Here is a 17,108-nt window from a genome sequence, read left to right on the forward strand (position 1 = left end):
AGTTGATAATACCTAGAATATCAAAATCAACTGCTGGCGGTAGATCCTTTTCCTATTTAGCACCAAAACTTTGGAACAGCCTTCCTACCATTGTCCGGGAAGCAGACACACTCTGTCAGTTCAAATCTAGATTAAAGACACATCTCTTTGACATAGCGTTCACATAATACATTATAGACTTCTATAATTCAATATTAGGCTGCATAGATTAGGTCAGCTGGAACCGGGAACACTTCCCATAAATCCTGATGTACTTGTTACATCATGAGAAGAATGGCATCTACGCTAATTTTAGTGTCTTTGTTTATCCCAAGGTTTTCCCGCAGCCTGCCGGATCCAGGCCGTTTCCAGATCTGATGAAGGACCTTCGCCTGGACCCGGTGTCAACGCAGTGCTGAAGGGTCAACTAGTCTCTCCCTATGGAGGATCCCTTTCCCACTCTACAGATAACGCGTCGTCGGGAAAACTCAATTTGCGTATCTACCCCGAATTGATAAAATAAAATAAAATTCTGAATCAAAACTATAAGGAAACACCAGTAATTTGTTTAGGTTTGGTTTGTAGGGAATTCCAAACCTGCACACATATATTCAAACGCACATAACTATAGAACCCGTTCTTAATGCGCATCTGAACGCCATCAGCGTTTCTCACAGGTTCGCGTTTAAAGTCTGTGTAGAGAGAATGGTGTCGTCTTGGCGGCCCTAATTTAAAAACAAATGATCGTTGCGACGGAAGCGAATCAATCAAAACTAACTTTAGCTGGAAAATAACTTTATTAAAGAACCGCTATAAAGCCAAAACAATCTTACGTTAAATTATACATTTATCTCTGTAAAGCTGCTTTGAGACAATCTACATTGTTAAAAGCGCTATATAAATGAAAATGACTTGACTTGACTTTTATGATGGACAGATGGACTTATGATGGATAGATGCACTTTTATAATGGATAGATGCACTTTTATAATGGATAGATGCACTTTTATGATGGATAGATGGACTTTTATAATGGATAGATGCTCTTTTATAATGGATAGATGCACTTTTATGATGGACAGATGCACTTTTATAATGGATAGATGCACTTATGATGGACAGATGCACTTTTATAATGGATAGATGCACTTTTATGATGGACAGATGCTTTTTTATAATGGATAGATGCTCTTTTATAATGGATAGATGCTCTTTTATAATGGATAGATGCACTTATATAATGGATAGATGCACTTTTATTCTCTCTCTCTCTCTCTCTCTCTCTCTCTCTCTTTTTTTTTTTTTCTTATTGTGTGTCTGATTAATAGGATTAATGGCTACCACCTGTGCTCGTTTACCTGTGAGCGCTGCCCGCGCACTGATTGGTGCGTGTCCTGAGGAGTCTAATATAAAACAGCAGAGAGAGCGCTGAAGAGGGAGAGAGACAGCGCGGCGTTTGAGATTGTTCTGCTCTCCAAGCCCAGATGAGCGGGTTGCGCTCTTTGGTGTGTGGTCACAATGTGTATGATAACGTGATTCTTTGATTTATGCAACTTATGATCAGTTAAGAGTTTATGGGTAATGTAGGGCGGAGGATACCCTTAAATTTTCTCCTGTTTATTGATTAGTTAGGGAGTGAGGGAAGATAAGTGATATAATGGATAGATGCACTTTTATGATGGACAGATGCTCTTTTATAATGGATAGATGCACTTTTATAATGGATAGATGCACTTTTATAATGGATAGACAATAATAGATTTTTTACAGAGACCAGAGACATTTTGGGCGCTGCGGCATATTAAATATATTATAAATAGTTTTTCCGCGTGAGAAATACAATGTGTGGCGAGAGGGCGTGACAAAAGACCGAAATGAGTGACTGTCACGTGACACTTGAGAGCCCTGACTGCACTGTAGCAGTTACTGTTACACTGTTTAACCTGCAAGCTAGCTAGCCTGCTAGATAGCTAGCCTGCTAAAAACACCAAGCTTACATTAGCTACTGCTACTATTCCCCACCAATTCACAAGCACAAGAGAAAAATTATTTTGTACTTGCATTTAATACCCCTGGAACTCAATGGAAGTTGATTGAAGATGGCATAGTTGGTAGTGTTGTTATAACCAGTCAACTGAACCAACAATCTTTTCACAAAACTGACAAAACCTTGTTCAAACTGTCAAAATCCATCAACATTCTGTGCATGAGCTACTTTCTGACATTTACTTTACTTTATTAATTCACCCACACATAAAATCAAGACAAATGGCACATATAGTCATGTGTGAATCAGGTCTCCCAGAGAAGCTATCCAAAGCTTATAATAGGGAGCCTGAGGACATATTGAAATAATACATTAAGAACAAATACTTAAACTAAAAAAAAAAAAAAAAAAAAAAAAAAACAGATTTTAACACCAATCACACAACAATGATATCATACAAAAATACACAGTACAACATAAGACACACAAAAGGGAATCAGGACAATGCTTTTAGGATCTACTGTAGTCTAGGTAGGCTACTGGAAAGGTTATAGATATAAGCGTAAAAGTTCCTTTTTTAGTGTTTTCTTAAAGATGGATACAGATTTCAACACCTTCAGCTTGCCATCTAGCTCATTCCAAATCTTTGGGCCTCTACTTGTAATGCTCAAACTTGCACTTTTAAGTCTTCTGGTTTTACCGGTGATCAGGTGTTTGTTCCTGGTGGCATGAGCGTGAAGCGGACTACTAATTGGAATGAGCTGAGATAGCCTGCTGTTTGTCACATTAACTAATTGGTGCATAATGCACGCATTGTTTTATATATTCAACTCAGTAAGCCAGAGGAGACCAAAGCAGTGAAAGAGGGGTCTTGTGGGAGTGTTGTACCAAGACCACGATATGGCTCGTATTATCTTCTTTTGTAGACTTATTAATTTATTTAAGTGACTCGGGTAGGTATTACACCAAATTACGTTACAATAACTAATGTGAGGTTCAAACAGAGTTTTGTACAGGGTAAGAAGAGCAGGTAATGTAAGATAGTGCCGTATTCTGAAGAACAGACCAACATATTTTGAAAGCTTCTGTATCAAGTGATCAATGTGGCATTTAAAATTTAGACATTTATCAATGTGAACCCCCAAGAACTTTGTAGAAGTGGCTGGTAGTATCTCCTCATCATTTACATTGAGGCAAAACTGTTTTGTGGCTGATATTTGATTGGAACACTATATAGTTAGTTTTTTTAATGTTGAGAGATAATTTATTGCACTTGAACCAGACAACAATTTTTTGTAGTTCTTCATTTAAAATAATTTGTAAGTCACTTGAATTTTTATGTGACAAAAACAAATTGGTGTCGTCTGCAAACATCACCTTTTGAAATACTTGAGAGGAATTCACAAAGTCATTTATATATATGTTGAATAATAATGGACCTAATATTGAGCCTTGAGGAACCCCGTATTTAATTTCTTTCTTTAGAGATATATGGTTATTAATCATCACATATTGTTTACGACCATGTAGGTAACTTTTAAACCAGTCAAGTGCTACTCCTCTAACACCATAGTGATGTAATTTCTCTAGAAGAATATTAAAATCAATAGTGTCAAATGCATTAGATAGGTCAAGGAAAACACCAACTCCACAGTCACCCTGGTCTAAAGAATCATTGATTTTTTCAATAAGGTCTAAAACAGCCATAAAGGTAGGGTTCTCTTTCCTGGAACCATACTGTGATCTTACTAGAATATGAAGCTTATCCAAATAATGACTTAACCTAATGTGTACCACTCTCTCTAATACCTTAGACAGAGATGGTAGAACAGAAATTGGACGGTAATTGCCCATATTATTTTTGTCACCTGATTTATAAATTGGAGTAATTCTGGCTATTTTTGTCATACTTGGCACTATACCATACAGAAGTGATAGGTTAATGCAATGTGTAAGTGGCTGTGCTATTATGTCTGCAACAGCTATCAGAATTTTACTACACATTCCATCAACCCCTCCTGTACAAGAGCTCTTCAAATTTGTAATAATTTTATGAATTTCAGTTTTGTCAGTAGGTTTCATGAAGAAAGATTGCATGTAATTTCCATAGAGATAGTGTCTAAAAGAAGATCCATTGGGAGGTCTGATTTTTTTTAGCAAGATCTTCACCTAATGAGACAAAGTAATCATTAAAACTATCAGCTAATAAAGGTAAATTGTCATTCGAACATTCAGGTAACACAGCTGACTTCTGGCCCCTGTTTAGAACTTTGTTCAACACAGCCCAGGTCCTTTTGGAGTCACCTTGGGCTGCATTTATATGTTCGGTGTAGTAAATTTGTTTACTCTTCCTCATAATATGAGTGAGTTTGTTTCTAAACTTAAAATATTTGCTTTTGTTTTCATCATTGGGATTTTTCCTGTAGAGCTTATAAAGTTTATTTTTACGTTTGATACAGTTGAGAATCCCTTTAGTGAGCCAAGGGTGATGATCATCATTTCTGCATATGACAGTCTTCACTGGAATGGTAATGTGGATGGACTCCATTAATTCGTGAATTAGACTGTCATAGGCAGTCTCTGGATCACGGGTTTCATACACACTAGTCCAAACCTTACTCTCCAAGTTATCACGGAGCTGCTGTAGTGTTCTCTCATTCAGGACACTGATCTTTATCTTACAGCGTTTAAGTGGAGGTTTAGATGCCAGGTTTAAAGATAGCACAATTGGGTAGTGATCAGATATATCAGTCACAACCACACCTGACTCCAACCTCGAATTTTGGATGTTTGTAATAATATTATCAATGATAGACTTGGATGAGTGAGTTACTCTAGTATATCTATTAATGGTCGGTATAAAGGAGGAGGAGTGAAGAGTGTTCATGAAATCATTTTTAATAGGACCATCCCTAGAGATGTCAATATTAAAATCCCCGAGGATTATACAGTTGCGATTTTTCCTATTGATATCAAAAAGAGTTTCCTCAAATTTACTAGTAAAAGTAATAGGATTCACATCAGGGGGGCGATACACTATGCCAACAATGAGATTACTGGTTGCATTGATGCTTATGTCAACAAATAATGTATCTGTTTGTTCATCATCCAAGGCCAAATTGTCACAGACATTGGCCTGGAATCTTGATTTAACATAAAGACACACACCTCCACCCATTCTACCTAATCTGTTCTTGTAATAAAGTTTATAGCCCTTAAGGTTAAGAGAATCACAGTATGACCTATCATTTAACCAGGTTTCACTGCAAGCAATTACATCAAAGCTACAACCTGATGCAGACAGCATTGACACTAATTGATCGTAATGTTTGGTTAGGCTTCTAATATTGATATGGACCACCGAAAAGTTATTATTCATACTTAAGTATTTTAGATTTTCTAGGTCATATTGCTTGCAAGTGATATATGTACCAATGTCACTGCAGTGCCGAACCTCCCCATCTAGATCATCCCAATCATCCAAACCCATCCAAAAGCGGTAAACCTAGTCCTACATCCAACATCCATGATAAAGCATATACACATAAAGCATTCATTCCTAAGTACAACAAAAAATCAAAAGAAATACATACACACTTGCCTAGGTCAACTCTCTTTTGCACCTTGCTCCATTTACACCCACACCCACACACCCCCTCACATCCACACCCACTCACAACCACAAGTTGATTTATGTAGGGCACAAACTGACACATTTGTACCATTTGATGGTAATCTCAACACCCACATTTATGAGTATAATTAATTAGTCAATCACTGGGTATGCATAAATAATTTTTGTTCAAATGAGAAGCCAAGATAGGCTAAATTAAGTTAAAAAAAAAGAAAAATCAAGAAGTTAGTCTCAGTGAACATATAAGATCTTTTCACCTATTCAAGATATCAAAGCAGTTTTGGATATGGGAAAAAAATAAAATAAAATAAAAATAAAAAAATAAACTGCACAGGTACAAATTATAAGAGTCAACCAGACCAAGGTCCTTTAAAGCATCTTAAGGTTAAAGATCAAATCCCACAATGAGAAAATACCGTAGACAGTTCTCAAAGCCGTTTTACACAAGGACTAAGCCTATTCAAATAACCACACAGGTCACCAGCCAGTCAGTTTAAGGCAATGTCTTAACGTATTGCTTTGCTTCTGAAACCGAAGAAAAGTGCATCCTACCTCCCTCCTTAGGTTTGATAAAAAGTTTGGCAGGGAATAGAAGTGTTGGTCTAAGCCCGCGTTTGTACAGCTCCGACATCACCTCTCTATATTCCTTCCGTTGCGCCACAATTTCAGGTGGATAATCCTCGTAAACTGAGATGGGATGGGATTGGAACTTCAACTGGCCTCTTTTGGCCCGAGCTTCACGGATGATTTTCTCCTTTACAAGGTTCTTGTGAAGCCGAATGATGACCGACCGCGGTCTCTGACCTGGTTGTGGTTTGGCAGATGGGGTTCGATGGGCCCATTCGCACTCAGGCGGGGAGTCCAGAATGTGTCCAAACACCTCGGTTAGCATTTTGGAGTAGAAGACTATCGGCTGTTGCTGTGTTTCGGTGGATTCAGGTAGGCCAACCACCCTGATATGATGTCGACGATACCGGGATTCCAAGTCACTTACTTTCGCAAGTAGCTTGGTGTTGCTGTCACTTAATTTGACACAGTTTGCTTCCAGTGTTGCCAAGCGTGAATCTTGTTGAGTTGCATTTTTCTCGAGTTCGCCGATCGCCACTGAATGCGCTGCAACAGTATCATGAATTCGATCCAGTTTATGCTCAAGCTTTGCAAACGTTTCTTTAAAATCCAAGGTTAGTGCTTCTCGGTTTTCTTCGAGAAGTTTGGCGATGGACGCCAAAGTCAGAGCCCCGCAATCTTCAACAGGTGCTGGGTCTGGGGCATCTGGTTTACTTTTAGAAGGTTTAGGCATGTTTGAGCATTTGGTATACTGATCTGGTCATTTAGATCGTAGGTAATAATGTTCAGATCAAGTTATATGTTCTTAGAAGAAGTTTGACTGCATAATTGCCGGTGGTATTGAGACACCAAGTATATCGTGCACCTACACGTCAGCCATCTTGAATTGCCATCTAACTGAAAGTGGGTGAATATCAAAATACATGATAGAAACATTTTGTTAAACCACTTACAAGTGTTATGTTGACAACACTATTGAAACAATTACTTTTTATAACAACTGTACATGAATAAATAGGCCATTTGGCCCTGGACTAATAGGGTATTCTATTTGTCCATTCTATTGGCTCTATTCTATTTTGAATATTTTGAATTCTGGCTGCACAAGTCTAATTTAAGGCTCTCACAAATAAATAGTATGGGTATATTATACATTTTCTGAGTCATCAGAGTGCCTTGAGTATTGAAGTTGTTGAGTTTTGTGTCCGTGGTGTTCTTTCATGCCACAGGGATAAAAGAAAGCATACAGTTTAGGTGGAAATTGGGAAAAAATGTGTGTTATTTCTGGTTTAAAGAAGTCATGTGACCTCTGTGTTTGTCGGACAGATTCAGTACTGGGCTTAAATGAAAGCCTAAAACGTCCCCTTTCCAACGATACCAAGCACCATATTATAGAATATTGACAATATCCCTAGCATGAGCCTAAACCAGATATAGACCATATTTCAAAAACGGAATTTATCTTAGGGGGTTAGTAACTTCATGAGCTGAAAAAAGTGATTTCGCTACCACCCCTGCACTGCTATCGTGATTTTTCTAGTACTACGGGGTGTATACCTTGCCAAAAAACAATGATAGCATTTGCCCCCCCGATGATACCGATCAACCCCCCTGGCTCATGGACTAATTTACGTTCTGCTCCTCTACAGGCTCGCCTCAGAGAGCGGATGTTATCATTGAGCCATGGCTCAGTTTTAGGTTTTAACTTCTTAGGTTTTAGAGGAGCAGTGGTATTTAAAACCTCTGAGCATGCAGTATTAAGCAGACTAAGATGTTGTTCAGCATCCAAGTCAGGTAAAGATGAGTCCAGGGACAGAGACAAACACACCTCGGTAAAGGTGTTAGTGAAGTCATCACGAAAACGGGGAGAAAAGGAACGAGTCCATTGTGCAGTAGGAGTAATGTTCGATCTTGGCGGATGAAAGGACATAGAAAACAATACAGGCATATGATCTGAGATCAGAGTGTCAAAAACCTGAGCATCAGTAATAGAAAAACCATGAGAAAGAACCAGGTCCAAAATATGTCCATGAGTATGCGTAGGATCTTTCACCCACTGAACCATGTTAAATGAATCAATGATGTTTAAAAACTCCATTGTTAGAGGTTTTGACTGACAACACACATGGGTATTAAAGTCTCCTAGCAGAAGAATATTGTTATAATTAGTTGCACATTCACCCACAAAAGCAGTAAATTCATTTATAAAAATCTTTCACTAGGTGAGGGGGCCAATACACCAGTGCTAATAGAACAGGATCATCACATTCCAATCACAACAGCTGTACTTCAAAGCTACTGTAAATTGTAGATGGAACAGAACGACAGTAGCTACTAAAACTGTTTATTTTATTTTTTTATTACCACTAGACCACCCCCTACGGCCAGAAGAGCGGGGAGAGTTCAGCAATGTGCAGCCTGCCGGAATCAAAATCCTGATGATAGCATTTCCTCTGTGTCAGTGACTTCAAGTAAGAAGCATAAGAAATCAGTAGATGGCAGATCTACAGCTTCTACAACTTCTTCTGCACGTACAGTATATCCGCTGAAGTAGAAAGAGTTGCACTACTTGTTAAACATGCTGCATTGAAGAAGAAACAAGCTATTGAACGACAACAAGCTGAACTAAAGGCAAAAAGAGAGGAATTTGAGCTAGAAGTTGCCCTTGCAGCATCAGATGCAAAAAGTTATTAAAGTTATTAAATAAAGTTATTAAGCAGTATGAAAGCAGTCAGTCTTCATCTGAATGTCACAAAGAAATTGTGAGTCAGGTAGAATAACAGCTCGTGAAGATGAACTGAAAACAGGAAAGTCTGCTTAATAATGTGTTTCAACCTCTATGGCCACAGTCAACTAACAACACCATCCCAAAAGAGTTTTCTTCAAGTAGGGAGGGATACGTAGTTGATACATTATGCAATGCCATGGAGCGACAAGCCAATATCAGAAGATTTAAAAACAGTTAAAGACTGTGCCGATCTGATGTAAACAGGAAGGCTGTTCCACAGTGCGTAGTGAAGCATCAAAAAATGTCCATGCTTCCTTCAATTGACATACCCTTTTTCAAAATCCTCTTGATTATAAGCTGTTCATTCTGGCCATTGAACATGGTATTGAAGATCGTACTGATAATGATAAGAACTGTTTGTACTTCATGGAACAGTACACAACTGGAAAGCCAAAGGAATTGATTCATAGTTGTCTACATATGAACCCAGCTGAAGGCTATCTTAAGGCAAAGCAGCTTCTGAGAGTGCATTTTGGAAATGAGCATCAGATTGCAATCGCATATATGAACAAAGCTCTACATTGGCTCTCTATGAAACCTGAAGATGGAAAAGCACTTCAATCCTTTTCATTGTTTCTGTCAGGCTGCTGCAATGCAATGCTAGATATAACTTACATGGAAGAGATGGATAATGCAGTTAATCTGAGAGCCATTGTGGTGAAACTTCCATACAAATTAAGAGAAAAATGGTGATCTGTGGCATGTGAAATTCAAGAGAAGCAAAATGCTAGAGTGAAGTTCAAAGATTTAGTTGATTTCATTAGCAAGCAAGCAAAGATTTCTCTTCATCCAGTGTTTGGAGACATAAAGGATAGTTCAACAACTAAAGGACAAGATAAGTTATATGCAGAAGCAAGTACTTACAAAAAGGCTGGAACAAAAAGGGTCTTCACGACTAGTGCTGTACCAATTGACAGAAAGGTTGAAGATGACGAGAGACTTTCAATTCAAAGAGCACAAAATAAACATTCAAGCAGCCAGAATAAATAATGTCTTCTTTTTAAAGGACTGCAACACAACCTGGAATCTTGTAGACGTTTTGAGAAGCAAGACGCATCAGGAAAAAAAAATACTTCGTGTTTTGGCTGTTTAAATCATGGTCACATGAGTAAACAATGCAAAGAATGACTTAGCTGCATGGAATGTTCTTTGCCTCATCCAACCATTCTGCTTCTGAAACCAAAGGAAACTGCTAGGTCAACATTCCACAGCAAAAGTATTTGGAGAGATGGCCGTATCTTAAAGGAACACGCCGACTTTTTGGGACTTTAGCTTATTCACCGTATCCCCCAGAGTTAGATAAGTCCATACATACCCTTTTCATCTCCGTGCGTGCTGTAACTCTGTCTTATGCACCCACCACTAGCCTAGCTTAGCACAAAGACTGGAGGTAAACGGCTCCAGCTAGCATACTGCTCCCAATAAGTGTCAAAATAACGCCAACATTTTCCTATTTACATGTTGTGATTTGTGTGTACGAATAACACTCCGCAGAATCACTCCGCTTTAGCAGCAGTGCTTCGCCTTCTGAGAATATAGTTCCCAGTATGTATACGGTTAGAAGATGTCTGTGTCTCTTGTGACCTTGTTATTTGTACACGCTTCTCTCCTTTCATCGTGCCCATAATATACGTGCAGACCGCAGGCTACTGTATGAAATATTGTTATATTGATAATATTATAAATATGCAACGCAATATGCGATTTGTGCAAGTTTTGATTTGATTACCACAACAAACAATGAGCCTGAAGCCTTCAACAGTGGACGCTATTCTTTTTCTTCACAACACTCGCGAATAAACAGTGAATGAGCCTACTCAGTTCAACGGACGTTTTAAAAAAAAATTATTATATTTTTATTATTATTTAACATTAGCCAGTTGGCGAAGAGTTCTTTGAAATGTTGTTCTTCAGTAAAGTTACTTAACATCAAAAAAAGGTAGGCCGTAAATCTTTATTTACTGCTGGATCACATTTGGCTATATAATATTCTCTACTGCATTCTTATGCTTCTCTGTAATGGACAGTCTGTATTAATATTTGTGGGCATAATTGTCGGTGGTGGTAGTTATGTTTGAGGCCTATACTACAATTTTACCTAGTTGCGTGCGTGTATGTGTGTGCGTCTAGCAGAGACAGCGCGCATCAGAGAGCGCACATCAGAGAGCGCACATCAGAGAGAGCTTAAAGTGATATTGATGTTGGTCTCGGGTCGGGTTCGGGCTGAAAAATTGCAGACGTTTTCGGGCTGGGGCCGGATTAGGGCTTGAACACCACGGGCCAGGTCTCGGTTAGGGCTGGATTTTTTGCCCCGTGTAGGGCTCTAAGCAGTATGCTAGCTGGAGCTGTTTACCTCCAGTCTTTGTGCTAAGCTGGGCTAGCGGTGAGTGCGTGCGTCAGACAGAGTTACAGCACGCACGGAGATGAAAAGGGTATATATGGACTTATCTAACTCTGGGGGATACGGTGCAGAAGCTAAAGTCCCAAAAAGTCGTCGTGTTCCTTTAAAGAGGTTTGTCTTCCTAGCATCGAAGCAGAAATCCAAACAACAACAACGATGTAGCTTGATGACGATGTGAAGGAGCGTGGAATGATGGGAACTGTTGTTTTAAATTCCACTGTGGATGTAAATCAGTCAGACGGGAATCAAAAAATCATGTTCATGGATGAGGTAAAGTTCTATTTTTATAAATGTTGCATTTAATGACATGCTTTTTGTGGCGAGGGGGGCGTGGTTCAGCGCGGTCTGTAACGGGAGAGAGAGAGAGAGAGAGAAACGAGACGAGCGGGACGCAAGTAGGTCAAGTGCAAATGACGAACACCTGTGTCTTATTGCAGTATTATTGGCGTGGAGAGACCGCTTATAAGCCGCGCTGGAACGAGAGAGAGACTGGAGAGAAAATTGGACGCAGAGAAAGAAAACCGGTGGATCCGAGCTCTCATTTTTGCCACGGTGAATGCGCGTTGTGCACGACTTTTGTTTGTTTTGTTTTATTTTAATAAAGTACGAGCCCCAGTCACGCCGACCCCGGTCTTCTTCCTTCCTGACTCTTCAACCTCATCACACTTTTATTTCATTAAAATTAGGGATGTCCCGATCCGATCCACGGCATCGGTATCGTGCCGATACTGGCCCAAAACGCTAGATCGGATATCGGAGGGGAGAATTTTTTTTATCCAATACCTATGATCCGATACCTATAAGGGGTGGAATGGTACGTATTCGTACTGAACGTACGTTCGGTGCATGTATTTACACAGAATACACGGTATAAAAATAAATAAAACTTGCGTGCACATTAATTAATGCAATACGGAACTAATATTAATGTTAGATACGCGCATATGCGTGTTCTTTAGGGACACCTAATCTGTAGCCCCGCCTTAGCTCTGAACGCGCGTCTATCTCTTCAAACGCTCACTTTATCATTATACGCGCGCAGCGCGTCCTATTCGCTTTGGACGGGCGAATGGATTCAAACTGTTTAAGCATTGAATTAGACGCGATAGACGCGAATTTGACGCTCTATTCGCGTTTGGTGTGAACGCAGCATAATGAACAGGCTGCGATGTCAAGATTGCAATGCTGGAATGTGTGTGTGTGTGTGTCAGAGAGAGTGAGGCACGGGCGCGATCGAACAGTGGAAACATAAAAACATACTCCATCATTTTCATACAGGACATCATTAAAACTGCAAAAAGTGTTTAGCCTACTTATATTTGTGTAAAACACAACATTGTGCTTTTGTCAAACTGTAAACTCTTGTCAAACTGTAACTGTAACCCAACCAAAATCACACACACACACACACACACACACACACACACACACACACACACACACACACACACACACACACAAGCTGTTTAAAAGCAAAAATGATCTCATCTTTTGGACATTCATCATATTGCATTGGTTTTCATTTCTTGTCCTAAAACAGAGCACTAATCTGTTTATTTTGAAGTTACACATTCTACATTGATTAAAAAAGAAAATCAAATGTGTTTTTAATGGTAGTATTATTTTATACAGAAATAAATTATTTATAATTCAGATGAGAATAAAGTTAAAGTTAATTAAAATTTTAAGGAAACAAATATATTGATCTGAAATATAGCAAATTAATTTTAAATTCATTCAGGTACAATTACCAAACATATCTGTGTTTTGAATAAAGGGTGGCAGTCTTTCATTATCAGCTGTTGTTGTGGACTATATACTGGAGAAGTATTTGTTCTCCATTTGAGTGAGATGTTTTTATGTGGCTAATTGAGCAAAGTGCTTCCATATATTTTATTATTAGTAGTATTAGTTCAAGAATAAAATAAAAATATCGGATTGATATCGGTATCGGCAAATAGCCAAAGCTGCGGCATCGGTATCGTATCGGAAGTGAAAAAGTGGTATCGGGACATCCCTAATTAAAATGAATTAACCGCAAGAAAAGTAAGGTTTAATACTACACTCACCTAAAGGATTATTAGGAACACCTGTTCAATTTCTCATTAATGCAATTATCTAATCAACCAATCACATGGCAGTTGCTTCAATGCATTTAGGGGTGTGGTCCTGGTCAAGACAATCTCCTGAACTCCAAACTGAATGTCAGAATGGGAAAGAAAGGTGATTTAAGCAATTTTGAGCGTGGCATAGTTGTTGGTGCCAGACGGGCCGGTCTGAGTATTTCACAATCTGCTCAGTTACTGGGATTTTCACGCACAACCATTTCTAGGGTTTACAAAGAATGGTGTGAAAAGGGAAAAACATCCAGTATGCGGCAGTCCTGTGGGCGAAAATGCCTTGTTGATGCTAGAGGTCAGAGGAGAATGGGCCGACTGATTCAAGCTGATAGAAGAGCAACTTTGACTGAAATAACCACTCGTTACAACCGAGGTATGCAGCAAAGCATTTGTGAAGCCACAACACGCACAACCTTGAGGCGGATGAGGTACAACAGCATAAGACCCCACCGGGTACCACTCATCTCCACTACAAATAGGAAAAAGAGGCTACAATTTGCACGAGCTCACCAAAATTGGACAGTTGAAGACTGGAAAAATGTTGCCTGGTCTGATGAGTCTTGATTTCTGTTGAGACATTCAGATGGTAGAGTCAGAATTTGGCATAAACAGAATGAGAACATGGATCCATCATGCCTTGTTACCACTGTGCAGGCTGGTGGTGGTGGTGTAATGGTGTGGGGGATGTTTTCTTGGCACACTTTAGGCCCCTTAGTGCCAATTGGGCATCGTTTAAATGCCACGGCCTACCTGAGCATTGTTTCTGACCATGTCCATCCCTTTATGACCACCATGTACCCATCCTCTGATGGCTACTTCCAGCAGGATAATGCACAATGTCACAAAGCTCGAATCATTTCAAATTGGTTTCTTGAACATGACAATGAGTTCACTGTACTAAAATGGCCCCCACAGTCACCAGATCTCAACCCAATAGAGCATCTTTGGGATGTGGTGGAATGGGAGCTTCGTGCCCTGGATGTGCATCCCACAAATCTCCATCAACTGCAAGATGCTATCCTATCAATATGGGCCAACATTTCTAAAGAATGCTTTCAGCACCTTGTTGAATTAATGCCACGTAGAATTAAGGCAGTTCTGAAGGCGAAAGGGGGTCAAACACAGTATTAGTATGGTGTTCCTAATAATCCTTTAGGTGAGTGTATATTGGTTATCATAGATGTTACAGTATATGTTGAATTCATTGTTGTGATAACGCAGCGCAGTATTACGTGTTCTAAACAATTGTTGTTAAAGTACATTCGAACATACCCACATCATTTGCCAAAATACTGATTAATCTTTATGTATAACACATGCTATATTTATTTACATTGCCATAAACACCAGATAAACAATGTCAATAAACTAATGTTAAACACAAATCTAAAGCAATAATACTTTCCTTACATAAATATAACTATTACCGAATGCTACATGTGGAAAATATAAAATTAAGCATGCTTTGTTGACAGAACCAGCTGCAATCGGTAAAGAATAATTGTGTTCCATAACAACAGCACGAAACAAGCTAACGCTTGTTGCTTGATAGACGCTACAACTACAACTTCCGCATTTGTCCAGGACTCCACGCAGTACGAGCGGAAACCGAGGGTAACGCGGATATGACGCAATTGACTGGCGACTCCCAGCTCCCCCCTGCTCTAACGCCCCGTTTCCTTGGTTAAAATCGCAATTTTCTCACGATTTAAAAATAGTTGGAAACATTTGGGATATTGTAAGTAATCAACTTAACAAAATATATAACACTGGCCTTGAGATTTGGGGATATTTTAATGCAAAATTCTTACATATTGTACCTTTAATGTCAAGTCAAGTCACCTTAATTTATATAGCGCTTTTAACAATATGGATTGTTTCAAAGCAGCTTTACAGTGATAATAGGAAATTACCGTAACAGATTGATTAGGTTTTACAACAGCTGTAAGATAAAGTTATTGTCCAGCTAAAGTTAGTTTTGATCGATTGATTCACTTCCATTGCGAAGATCATTAGTTATTAACTTAGGGGCTGCTAACACGACATCGTTCTAACAGGAAAACCCTTAACGCCCTCCGGCCGCCCATCCGCGCAAAACAGTGCCTGGTGTCTCGAGAACGCACTCCCTGAAATAGGTTTGAAGGTGCAAACGATTATCCGTTATCTCTGCGCAAACCTCAAAAATGCAAACCCGCAGTCCAAAGGTATGCACGTTTGAATATATATGTGCGCAGGCGTGTAGTCCTTCTTTACAAATCAGCCCTCAATAAACTACTTGTCTGGGCTTAAAAATGTATAATACAGAATTTTTTTGTCGCGTCTGCGTTGCCACGTGAACCGGAATTATCCCGACAACATTTTATCTGTACTGAGGTAAAGGGAAGGGAAGGAGGCCTTCACAGGGGAGGGACTGGTTGACGCTTCAGGACTGCGTTGTCGTTGTGTCTAGGCGCAGGTCCTTCATCAGATCTGGATTCGGCAGACTGCGGTAAACCTCGGATAAACAGAGAGACTAATATTAGCGTAGACGCCATTCTTCTTATGATGTAATAAGTACATCAGGATTTATGGAGAGTGTTCCCGGTTCTGGCTGACCTAATCTATGCAGCCTAACATTGAATTATAGAAGTCTATAATGTGTTATGTGTATGTTAGGCCAAAGAGATGTGTTTTTAGTCTAGATTTGAACTGACAGAGTGTGTCTGCTTCCCGGACAATGTTAGGAAGATTGTTCCAAAGTTTTGGTGCTAAATAGGAAAAGGATCTACCGCCAGCAGTCAATTTTGATATTCTAGGTATTATCAGCTGGACGAAAATTTTAAGATCGCAACAGACGTGAAGGACTATAATGCGTTAAGAGCTCGCTCAAGTACTGGGGAGCTAAACCATTTAGTGCTTTGTAAGTAATCAGCAATATTTAAAAATGTATACGTTGTTTAATAGGGAGCCAAAGCAGTGATGACAGAACCGGGTAAGTACGTTTTTTGTCCAATAATTATCTCTTTTTTTTTTAATTAAGTAGTAGGAAATTGCTAGTCATCCAGTTTTTTAAACCAGTTATGCATTCCATTCATTTTGTGAATTGGTAAGTTTCATAAGGGTTTGAAGAAATATAGAACTGAGTATCATCAATTTTTTAGAACTCCCCAATGTAAGTCAATGGGAGTTTTTCCGAGTTTTGATCGTCATTTTTAGGAAAACCGTAAGTCCGATCAGTCTGAAAAGATATAGCACACCGAGTCAGATCTGTTTGAGTGTCTGAGCCGATTTTGGAGTATGTAGAGTTAAAGCTCTAGGACGAGTTTGAGTCAGATTTTTTAGTAAGAAGAATAATAATAATAACTAGATGCGAAAGTTCGTCGAGACAAACTTTAAGTTGGCTTGAGAAAGTTTGGAGCAGAACGTTTTTTGCTAGGCGGTTGCTAGGATGTTATGGGTGGTTGCTAGGGTATTTTGGGCGGTTGCTAGGGTGTTCTGGGTGGTTGCTAGGTGGTTGCTAGGGTGTCCTGGGTGGTTGCTAAGGTCTTTTGGGTGGTTGCTAGGGTATTTTGGGTGGTTGCTAGGGTGTTCTGGGTGGTTGCTAGGCGGTTGCTAGGGTTTTCTGGGTGGTTGCTAGGCTGTTTTGGGTGGTT

The 17,108-nt window shown here is 39.3% G+C and overlaps 1 protein-coding gene across 3 annotated transcripts in view; it reads right to left on the reverse strand.

The window, feature by feature from the left end:
- The window catches only part of fkbp10a (FKBP prolyl isomerase 10a), a 355,663-nt gene that overhangs the window by 249,429 nt on the left and 89,126 nt on the right, over window positions 1-17,108 (reverse strand). For 2 of the 3 annotated variants that reach the window (XM_084423725.1, XM_084423727.1), the window contains exon 3: window positions 13,987-14,043. The exons of the other annotated variant lie outside the window; for it this stretch is intronic. In XM_084423725.1, the coding sequence (XP_084279851.1) occupies window positions 13,987-14,043 (57 nt within the window). The remainder of the gene's footprint in view (window positions 1-13,986; window positions 14,044-17,108) is intronic. 3 annotated transcript variants of the gene reach the window in all.

The sequence above is a fragment of the Rutilus rutilus genome (genome assembly GCF_951802725.1).
Source record: "Rutilus rutilus genome assembly, chromosome: 11".
In the NCBI taxonomy this organism is placed as follows: Eukaryota; Metazoa; Chordata; class Actinopteri; order Cypriniformes; family Leuciscidae; genus Rutilus; species Rutilus rutilus.